At 43.1% G+C, this 11,053-nt stretch overlaps 1 protein-coding gene across 1 annotated transcript in view; it reads right to left on the bottom strand.

The window, feature by feature from the left end:
• Positions 1 to 11,053, bottom strand: part of ZNF609 (zinc finger protein 609) — a 234,463-nt gene that overhangs the window by 5,365 nt on the left and 218,045 nt on the right. Inside the window, exons 3-5 of the mRNA XM_006899626.1 lie at positions 7,351 to 7,438; positions 2,521 to 4,861; positions 1,193 to 1,559 (exon numbers count right to left, since the gene is read on the bottom strand). Coding sequence (XP_006899688.1) covers positions 1,193 to 1,559; positions 2,521 to 4,861; positions 7,351 to 7,438 — 2,796 coding nt within the window. The remainder of the gene's footprint in view (positions 1 to 1,192; positions 1,560 to 2,520; positions 4,862 to 7,350; positions 7,439 to 11,053) is intronic.

Genomic DNA, 11,053 nt, shown 5'->3' with positions numbered 1-11,053 from the left:
ACTTCACCTGATGGTATGCATAGGAATCAGATCGACTACATATGTGGAAGGAACCGCTGGAGAAGCTCAATATCAGCTGTGAAAACTAGGCCAGGGGCTGATTGTGGAACAGACCACCAATTACTCATATGCAAGTTCAAGCTGAAGCTGAGGAAAATTAAACCAAATCCACAGCAGCCAAAATATGATTTCATACCACCACCTATTTTTATGTAGAGGAGGGGAATGATAGGGAGAAAAGAACATCACAAAGTGAGACAGTGACATATCTACTTAGGGCCAAGGTAACTGTCCTTTTTAGAGTTCACCTCATGATTCCACCAGACAGTGACGACCACAGCAAACTGTGAGGAAGGGGTTAAAGAACCTTTTCAACTCAGAAGTGTCTTACACAGTAATAGACATCAGTGAGTTAAGCTGATCCGAGCATCTTCCTTTAACAGGTAATCATTTAAAACCCTGCTCTGTGCACTCTACTCCTTCCTTCCCAGAATAGATGGCAGCATAGAGAGTTTCCTTCCTAACTTGATCTGCTCTAGCTCAACTTCACCCAAACTGATTTAAAATTGTTCTTCCCACCACATGAACACAATCCTGCAATTGAATATATTCATTATCTTGGTGTGAATTTGAACTGCTGCATGTTTCTCTCTGCTGTAATTAACCTGTAAACTCCTCAAAGGGAGAAGTACTTCTCACAGGGCCTAAGCTGCTGACTGTACAGTGTTGCTGGCGAGTCAGAATCGACCCATAACTGATCCTCCAGCTGTTTTCCAGAGGCTGTAAATCACACAGGAGAATGCCATCCTTTCCCCATGGAGCATCTGGTAGATTTGAGCCATGTGCAGCGTCTTACCACTAGGCCACCAGCACTCCCTGACCGCAGAGTAGGTGCTTAAAAATACCAGCTGAGGGAAGTAAGTGGTGGTGGACAGGGAGTTCTATCTTTAGTTATCAAGAAAAATCAGTACAGGCAATCCTCTCCTAGAGCAAATGAGGGAGAGAAGTGGTCCCACAGACTGTCACTGAGCTTAAAGAGTTAAGTGTGGCCCTCCACAGAACAACACTTTCAAACAAGTGGTGGCATCTAACTAAGCCTCAAGAAGCCTTAGGGCTAGGGAAGCAAACTTGGGATCTGTGATCTGCACCTGGGTTCCCTCCCAGGTAGAGGGCAGCTGCCCTAGATGCATACCTGGGTAGTTCTGCATCATCACAGCAGGCATGCCGCGGTAGCTGGGGTGGTTGGGGTCGTAGGACTGGCTGTAGGAGTAGCCGTGCATATAGGGGATGTAGGACTGGTGCTGGGTAAGGGGCGAGGACACAGGCACATGGACACTTGGTCGGGGCTCCTTGCTCCCGAGGCGGGAATCCTCAGACGGGGGCAACTTGCAGTCACTACTTGTGCTTTCCTTCCCATCCTCCTTGGGAACAGAGTCCTTACTCCGACTCCTTTCCTCCTTCAACTTGCGGTCCCGTTCCTCCTTCCACCGCTCATCGTCTGACTTGATGTCTGAGTACTTGGCAGGATAAACATATGTCCACATCCGGGATTCTGCTTCCTACAACAATTGCAGAATGCAGGTTGAGGGTTATATAGATACAGAAGAGAGGTAGGTACTTCAAGCCCAGGCCCCAAGAGAAGTACTAGACACCTAGGGCAGAGCATCAACTTGGACTCTTATCGATCCTTCTTTGCTTTAAGGAAGCAAAGGAAACAAGTTTAGGGGAAAGAAAAGGAAAATCTATCAGGAAGTAGTCTTGGGGACAAGTGGCATTCTGTGGAAACAACTTCTTGAGCAGACAAGATACCTCCTTTTCAAGGTTGCTGAATTCTCCCAAGCAAACTCAAAAGTGGAGAGCTGTGCAAACAGCCCAGCCCGGAGGAGGGGGGGGACTATGGCGCCCTGAGAGAAAGGAAGGGATTGGGAGTCCCAGGGACACAGTCTGAGATTCCTTTCAGCCTAGTTGGAAAAAGAGATCAAGAACTCATTCCATAGGAGCCAAACAGTGGAAAAAACACTGGACTCTAGGAATTAAGATACCTGGTTCTCATTAAGCTGGTGAAGTTAGTGAAGTCCTGAGTTACCTGACACAAACATTACCTTATCTGGGCCTTTTTGTCAAATGAGGAAAATACCTTTTGCTGATGTGAAAATGCTTTTAAAGAACATTAAAACTACAATAACACCCTACAAAACCCATCACCACATTGTAGTTGAGCTGGAATGACTTCTGGCTGACTCTCTGCAAGGTTTCCAAGGTTATAAATCTCACAGGAGGAGACTGCTCTTCTTTCTCCCACAGCGTTGCTGGTGGGTTCAAACCTCTGGAGAGGCACAGATTTCAGGTCAGCAGTGCTATGCCACTAGAGCTCCTAGAAATGGAAAGAATCTAAAAAAATTACAACTTTTCCCTACTAATCTCAATTCTGTTGCAACCCCCATTTCAAGATAGCCTAATCTTATGAGGAGGAGAGGAAAAACTATCAAGTGGCATGTCCACTTCCTACCAGAGCATTACCTGTCGGTACCAGAGTACGGGGTCCACCTCTGCCTGTCGGCCACACTCTGCGCTGGTCTTGGCCTCAGAAGCTTCCTTGCTTAGGTGGCTGGCTTCACTCAGTTTCACTTTAAGTCCTTCTGGGGCCTGGCTGGGGAGTTTTGAGGAGTCATCTAACTTGGGAATGATGACCGATTTGGCAGGATCAGCCCCTGGTTCCTTGGCCTTGCCAGGTCCTGACTTCACCAGGTCTGTGAGGCTGGGAGCCTTGGTGAGACTCGGGGGCACTGACGGCTTTTGTTTCCACTCTTCCTTGAGCGCTGCCTCCCGCTCCTTTAGGCTCATCTCTACCTTCTTGTCCAGACCCCGCTGCTGCTGCTCCAAGCTCTGCCGCTTCTGCTGCTCTTCGTACTGCTGCCGGTAAGCTGTGTTGGTGCTCAGGAGGTGTGCGTGGTAACTCTGGTCGCTGTAGCCATAGGGCGGCACGTAGGCATACTGGTTGTAGTACAGAGACTGCATGTACATGTTGGGCCGCTGCTGGATGACAGAGGGCTGCTGACTGGAACCACTCAGTTCTGGTTTCTTCTCCTCACAGACATCATTCTTCACTTTCCCCTCTATGTTCTCAGGCTCCTCATCCTTTTTTGGCTTCAGGGACTGGTTCTCTGCTCCTGCCTGGCTGCTGGGGTTTAGAGCACCTGGGCTGGATTGGGCGTAACTTGGAGAGTAGTAATTCTCAAAGCCTTGGTAGAATGGTGAGTCTTTGCTCTGTGGCTGAGGAGGGAAAAGGGTTTTCTTAGCCCCTTCCTTAACTAACTGTTCAGGGTCCTTTGATTTGACACTGTCTACTTTGCCCTCCCCGTCCTCACCAGCATCAGAGATGTCAGAGTATGCGGGGCTGTTGGTTTTTACTGAGCTGGCTTCGGCTCCATTCTGGGTCACCACATGTAACGGAGTCATGGACTGTGTAGGCGTGGTGCTCTCCAGGCGGCTGCTGCCTCCAATCGAAGGGCTGGGAGCGTTGTCTGTGAAGCTATAGATCTTGTCGGCTTCAGCCTTGATGCTAGCCAGCCGACTCTGGTGGGGGTCTGAGGAGCCATTCAGGAGACCCTCCATTTTCATCCCGTCGCCTGATGATTCTCTGAATGGGCTTTTGCCTTCTTCTGCTCGGCAAACTTTCCCAGGGGTCAGTGGGCTTTCAAGTTCCTTGGAAGATTCTTTCTTTTTTTTTTCTTTCTTTTTCTTGTCCTTGGCTGGGGTCAAGGCAGGGTTGACTGTGAAAGGTTCTCCCATTACAGTGGGCTTGGGCTGAATGGGCTTGAGCTGGGGGCTGTTGGGCATGGCCTGGACTACAGTGGTGGTCAGGCCCGAGGAGGAGCCCGGGCTTGCTGCTGTGAAGGTGGCTGTCTGGAAAGTGTAGATTTGCTGGGGGGGGATGGCAGGGGCAATGGGCCGGGCTGACTTCAAGCTCTTGGAAGGAATCTTTTCAGGCTTCAAACTAGAGGGTTTTTTACATTTTTCTTTTTCCATACATTTCCTTTCCAAAGACTCAAAGGCTTCATTGCTTGTTTCATCCATTACAGAGGGTCCATCATCGGAGCCATCATTGGATAAAGCTCCAAAGTCTGTGTCCCCTTCCCCACTCAACTTTTTCTTACAGAGACCTTTTGTGCTGAATTTGCTTGAAGGAGAAGGGCTATGGGGTTCTACAAGCCGAACTTTGGGGGTAGCTGAGCGGGCAGGGGATAAGGAACCTTTTTGTGAGGCAGATGCCCCATTGCAACTCCCAAGTTCTGCATGGAGAGTGGGCTCCTCTCCGTACTCACTGTCCCCGTCTGCTTCTGGCTTGCTGTCATCATCTGTATGAGCATGTGCCTGGTGATACTTAAGCCCATTGATGTGCTTGTATTTCTTGTTGCAGTTTGGGTGGGGACAGTCAATCAAGACTGGGGAGGGACAATTTCTGTCCAGAACAGTAGGTTCTACCTTGGACCCAGGGAGAGGGCCAGAGCTTGAACCCATGGAATTTGTACGGACACGCTTGCTCCCTTTGGAGTCCTCAGAGCTAGAATTTAGCTCCATGTCTGAAAGAGGTTTGTTCTTTCTCTTATTAGCTGAAGAAGGGCTGGCCTTGACATCCTCAGAGGTACTGCTTGCCGGTGGGCGATGCTCTGAAGAATTCTGGCTTCCTCGACGCCCTTTACTATTGGCTCCTGCTCGTGTTTTGCTGCTGCTGCTGGTCGCTTTGTTGTCAGAGGCTGTAGCTGCCTCGTTGACCGGTGTGTTATTGTTGGGACGCATTCGTTTGCCTCTACCCCGACCATTACGCATTTCCAAGTCACTGGTTGGGGAATCACAGAACCTTGGCAAAGGAGAAACAAAACAGAATATTATTAAGAGCAGAAAACATATCCAAAGTAGCCCAGCTGCAGCCTCTAGAACAGTGCAGATGGTAACTATCATTTTCAATGAATAGAAATTCTAAACTTTTGACTGCATGAGAACTTTATTAAATTGTGGGCTTCTAGGATGTTATCTGCATGCTAGTTGTAAATTATTCTCCTAGCTTTAAAGCCATGTAGAAGTCATTCTGTAAGGCAAAGAACAGTCCTGTATGCATTTATAATGTGCAGCAATAGTCATAAAGGAAAAACTTCCTGTATCATCCAGCAAATCTGGGCTAGGCATGCTGAGTGACTTGCTCAAGGTGACAAAATTGATTGTTAGCAATGCATGGGTCAGAGTCTAGTTCCACTTACAGACCACTGTGTTCTCCTATACCCCATCATAAATAAACAGAGAAGCAAAAGAAAGTATTCTTCTACAATGTATGAGAGTTTAAAATCAGAGACACTTGGTTTGTGTGTAAGCAGAGTAGAATGGAAATTCATGATTCCATTTTAAAGTCTCAACAGGAGTCTGGAATCCATGTTGATTTTTAAAAGCTGCTTTTCCCAATGGCAGTTCCTCTAACACTGATGTTAACCTCCCATACACATAGATAACATCCCTTTTCTCTGAAGGGTGTCAGGTGTAGGATATCAAAAATCTATTCCCAAAGGATCTAGTTCCATTAGAGTCAAACAAATATAAGATAGGATAAGCTGCACCGGATGGGCATCATTCTCCACAGATCTTTATAATGGTCCTCCAGAAACAGACATAATTGAAGAAGCAATTTTGCCAGTAGGTTACTAGAAAAACCAGTTGTGCTGCCATCCTGGGACCATCCTATAATAAAGTGAATGGTATGTACCTTTGACCCATCATGCAATCTCACTTATGTGTTATGCCCTGACAGTGTCTCATTTCAAGATATCTACCTTTAATTCCCCTTGTGGTATTTCAGCCAATATAAATTTTTAATTCCTAGTCCCTCTATGAGGTGGATTGATTCAGTGACCGGGGTAATTGGGATGGGTGTGTCGGAGGCAGTGAGACTGGCACAGGATAGAGCAGGGTTTAGGGCTGTTGTACATAGGGTCACTATGAGTTGCAAGTGACTCAACGGCACATAACAACAACAACAGTCCCTATTCCAACAATGTAAGAATATACCTTTTAATCCAGATCAGCAGTGTAGCCATTTTCATTGGACAATGGAAATTCTTTGGTTTAGATTATCTTTATCTCAATAAAGTTCTTTTGCTTATTATATTTAAACAAACTCTGTGATACTGTTTTACAGCAACACTAAGAGGCCCCTAAACATTAGAAATAATCATCAGTTCATGTTCTTGGTTTGGACTTAGAAGCGTTCCTTACTAGCTACAGTGTAGCTTCTCTTGGAGCTCAAAATCCTGCCTAGTAGAGAATCTTCAGCTAAGGCTTGTTCCTTTGTAGGTCAGAAGGCAGTTCTATCTTGTTCCAGGGGACAGCTGGAACAGGCAGTTTCCACAACAGTGGGAGCCATAATTATGGGAGTAAAAAGGGTAAATTTTGTCAACTATTTCTGTTAGGTTTGACAATGATCCTACCATGTTTTTTATTATCAACTCCCTTCTCAGTTCCTGTCTGTCTGAGTAAGTCTTTCAATTAGGTTTTCTGGAAATGCAAAAGGAGATTATAAAGAATTTTACAAGCTAGTTTTAGTTCTTCTGCTTCTTATCAGGGCAAATTCTGTGATAGCTTAGCTATAGCCTTTAGAAATCTGGTCCAGCATCTCTGAAAACCAGGAGGCTTAAATAACCACTTATTGCTAGGTGGAACATAACTACACCTTAGAAAAAAAGAAAGTGGCTTGGAGTCAAGAGCTTTAAAGTCATTTTCCCTGGGACATTTCTGCCTTTCTATCCACAAAAACAACAGACAGTTTAAAGGCTTAAGGAAATATTTTCAAAACATTAAATCTTGGTAAACTGGACATTAATATTAACAAGTAATCAGATATTTTTCATTGAAATGTCAATCTTAAAGTCAAATTGACTTGAAAGGGTCCTTGAGAAACTCATTTGGTGTCTAGCAGAGTTTGTGAAAGTGAAAATGTTTTCCAGTTTCTAAGAGACATCCACCAATAAATATAGCCATCAACAATGAAGGGTGATTCATAATTAAACTTTACGGCTTTGGTCTCAAGGGACTATAGATAAAAACCACAATCAATAATTCCAGACAAAAAGCATAAGTAGAAGGGAAAAAAGCATCAATAAGATTTCTCATCTACTCCTACTAGGTCCTTCACATGGATTTTTAATTTTAATTTATTCTCCTTGAAAGCTAATGAATACATTGCCTTCCTTTGTCTCTATATCCTAATGTCCTTTAAAAGTGGGAGCACAACTCTAGCAGGTTAAAGGCACTACTGTTCACTGATTTGGGTACTCCAGAATAATTAAAACTAAAAGTGCTTACCTTGGGGGTGCCCAGTCATGCCGTGTACAGTCAAGAAGTGTACCTACATATGTCTTGTTCCTCCATGTCACATTCACCACCAACATGCCTGGAATACAAGAAGATTTGTATATAAACAAGTGCAAGCCTGCTGACCACTGGGAAAGTTTCCCATGTGAGCCCACTCTTGCTTCTTTAGAGAGTGTTCCAGAACAATTAGGGAGCTCAGGTGGCTTAGTGGTAAGGAGTTGCACTGTCAATCTAGAGGCTCACAGTTCAAATCCACCAGCTGCTCTGTGTAAGAAAGATAGGCATCCTCTTCCAGTGCAATTTACTGCTTCTGAAAACCTGCTGCAGAGTTAGCTATGAGTTAGTTCTGATGCCACAATGCACAACAACTACTAAAGGAATTTATAAACATTTTATCCATATTTCTCTTGAAGAAGAAAGTAGTGTATTTGAAGAGTATTATTTAATATTTTCAAACTTTCAATGAAAAGGATCAAGCTGAGGATATAGTTTTACAAATTCTCTTTCTCACTTAATATCACAAATTGAAATTTAGCCATGTAGATATCAAAAGAATCGGGGGTGAAGGAAATGGGAAAGATCCAGTGTTAAACAATATATTAGAACTTTATAAATAAACCAGTATAAAATAAAAGAATCTATTCATTTTAACTCTTCTCAAGTATTACATTGTATGATTTAACCCACAATGTACACATTTTCCTGTTAATAGTTATTTAGGTTTTTTCTACTCAAATTATGTCAACTGTGCCAATCTCACTGTCTCCAACACACTCTCCTGATTTCCCCAGTCACTGAATCAGTCCACTTCATACAGGGTCTTCCATCCTGCACTGTCCCTCCACCCTCCCAAGCATGATGTCCTTCTCCAAGGACTGGTCCCTCCTTACAACATGTCCAAAGTATGTTAGACGAAGCCTCAGAATCCTTGCCGCCAAGGAGCAGCCCGGTTTAACCCTCTCCTCTCCAGGATGAACCTGTTTGTTTTTTTATCAGTTCATGGTATATTCAATACTCTTCTCCCGCACCACAGCTCAAAGGCATCAATTCTCCTCCCATCCTCCCTAGTCACTGTCCAACTCTCTGATACATAACAAGTGATTGCAAAGACCATGGCCTGTATCAGACACATCTTAGTCTCCAGAGTGACACCATTGCTCTTTCAGTACTTTGGAGATGTCAGTAACAGCAGACCTTCCCATCGCAATAGCTTTTTTAATTTCCTGGCTGCTGGTGCCAAGAGTGTTCACCATGGAGCCAAGCAAACTAAAGCTGTGAACAATCTCAATCTCTTCACCATCCATCCTGATGCTGCCATCTTGACATTGAGCCTCAATCCATATTGAAGTCTGCAGTCCTTAAGCTTCTGCAGCAAGTGCTTCAGGTCCTCCTCAGTTTCAGCAAGCAGGGTTGTGTCATCTGCATAACGCAGATTGTTAATAGTCCACCAATCCTGACGCCACATTTCTCCTCATAGAGCCCAGCCTCTGGGATAATCTGCTCTGCATACAGGTTGAAAAGGAATGGAGATAGGACACATCCCTGGCGTGCACCCTTTCCCAGTTTTGAACCATACAGTGTTTCCTTGTTCTGTTCTGATGACTGCTTCCTGGTCAAAGTATAGGTTTCTCATTAGCACGATTAAATGTTCTGGGATTCCCATCCTTCTCAGAGTCAGCCACAGTTTGTTATAATCCACACAGTCAAATGCCTTTGCATAATCAATGAAACACAGACATTCTTCTGGTATTCCCGGCTTTTAGCTAAGATCCATCTAACATTAGCTACAATAGTCCTAGTACCACGACCTCTTCTAAACCCAGCCTGAACTTCTGGCAGTTCTCTGATGATGTGCTGTTTCAGTCATTTTTGGATAATCTTCAGTAGAATCTTGCTTGCATGTGAAATCAATGATATTGTTCTATAATTTCCACACTCTGTTGGATTACCGTTTTTTGGAATGGGAACAACTACAGATCTCTTCCAGTCAGTTGGCCAAGTGGTTGTTCTTCAGATTTCTTGGCATAACTTGGTGAGCACATCCAGGGCAGCATCTGTTAGTTGAAATAGTTGGTATACCAACTATTGCTCAGGCCTTATTTTTTTCTATTTCCTTCAAAGCAGCTTGAACTTCTTCCTTCATCGCCACAGGCTCTTGCTCATATGTTGTTTCATGAAATTCCTCTGTGTCTGCCAATTCCTTTCAATACAGTGACTCAGTATCTTCTTTCCATCTTCTTTTAATACTTTCTGGATAATTTCATATTCTGCCTAAAGCATCCTTGATTACATACAGCAACTCGAGGTCTGAATTTTCTACAGTTTCTTGAGCTTAAGAAATGCTAAGCGAGTTTGGCCCTTTTGATTTTCTGACTCCAGCTCCTTGCACATTGCATTATAATATTTTACTTTGTCTTCCCACGTTGCCTTTTGAAATCTTCTGTTCAGCTCTTTAGTATCTTGAATTCTTCCTTCTGCTTTGGCTTCACTGCGCTCCAGTGCAATATTCAGAGTTTCTTCTGACATCCCTTTTGGTTTTTTCTTCCTCCTCTGTAGGGGCTAAAATTTAAGAAGCACCAAACCAGCCATCCTAGTATTAAGCAAAATGTTCCTTCTCTTTGACTATTTTCCAGTCCTCTAAAATCTCTTCTGAAAAATACTTATGCATATCCATATATAAAGACAAATACATTTAACCATTCTTCCTTACATATAAGGAAGCAATATATAATTATGCTTCACTCTTTTGCTATTACAAATAATGCTGCAATAAATTAACATTATACAATTATATATTTTTTTTAACAAAAGAGAGCATGATTGTAATTACATTTCTAATAATGTATTTTTGCTGTTGTTCAGAATATACTCAGCAAAACACTGCTTTTTTGTACCTAACCATGTGTTTCAGGTAATCCCATCTTGCTATAATAGATATGTTTCATTAGAAGGATTGTGCCATATTTGATTTGGTCAATACTGTTAGTGGACATTCACACTGCTTCACTTTTAAAAATAATGCAGCAATGAGTAACCTTATACAATTATTTTATCTTTTAAAAGAAAAGAAAAATTTTAAATACTTTTTTGTTGTTGAGAATATACAAAAAGAGCAAACATCAATTCCACAATTTTTACATGTACAATTCAAAGATATCAATTTCATTCTCCAAGTTGTGCAACTTTCTCTGAGCTGTTGCTCCCCTTCAACAGAAATTCATGTTCTTCAGATTCCTCATCTAGTTACCATTGTCAATTTGAAAAAAGATAATAAACAGCTAAGTTTTAATAGCCCAAATTAAAGGCAGAAGTTCCTTACTAGTCAAACTATGATTTGGTTTTAAAAAGACTTCAGGTGGATTTTTTTGGTTTGAGGTTTAAAATTTATTTCAAGGCAATAATTTAAAGGATTTATCCAAGAGATACCATTTGACCTAGCAATTCCACTACTGGGAATATACCCTAAAGAGACCATAAATGGCACCCAAGTAGATATATGCATACCCATGTTTACTGCGGCTTTGTTTAAAATAGGAAGGAGGTGGAAACAACCTAAATGCCCATTAGCAAACGAATGGGTAGAGAAGCTGTGGTATATTCGCACAATGGAATATTATGCTGCATTGAAAAACAAGGAACTCGGGCGAGCCGTCGCGGCCCTCTGCCCGGGGCGGGCTGCCCTCGGCCAGCTGTC

This window comes from Elephantulus edwardii, unplaced genomic scaffold (assembly GCF_000299155.1).
Source record: "Elephantulus edwardii isolate Elephantulus edwardi_28Jun2011 unplaced genomic scaffold, EleEdw1.0 scaffold00263, whole genome shotgun sequence".
NCBI lineage: Eukaryota > Metazoa > Chordata > Mammalia > Macroscelidea > Macroscelididae > Elephantulus > Elephantulus edwardii.
The sequence above is the reverse complement of the archived record's forward strand: the minus strand, read 5'-3'. Positions and strand labels throughout refer to the sequence as shown.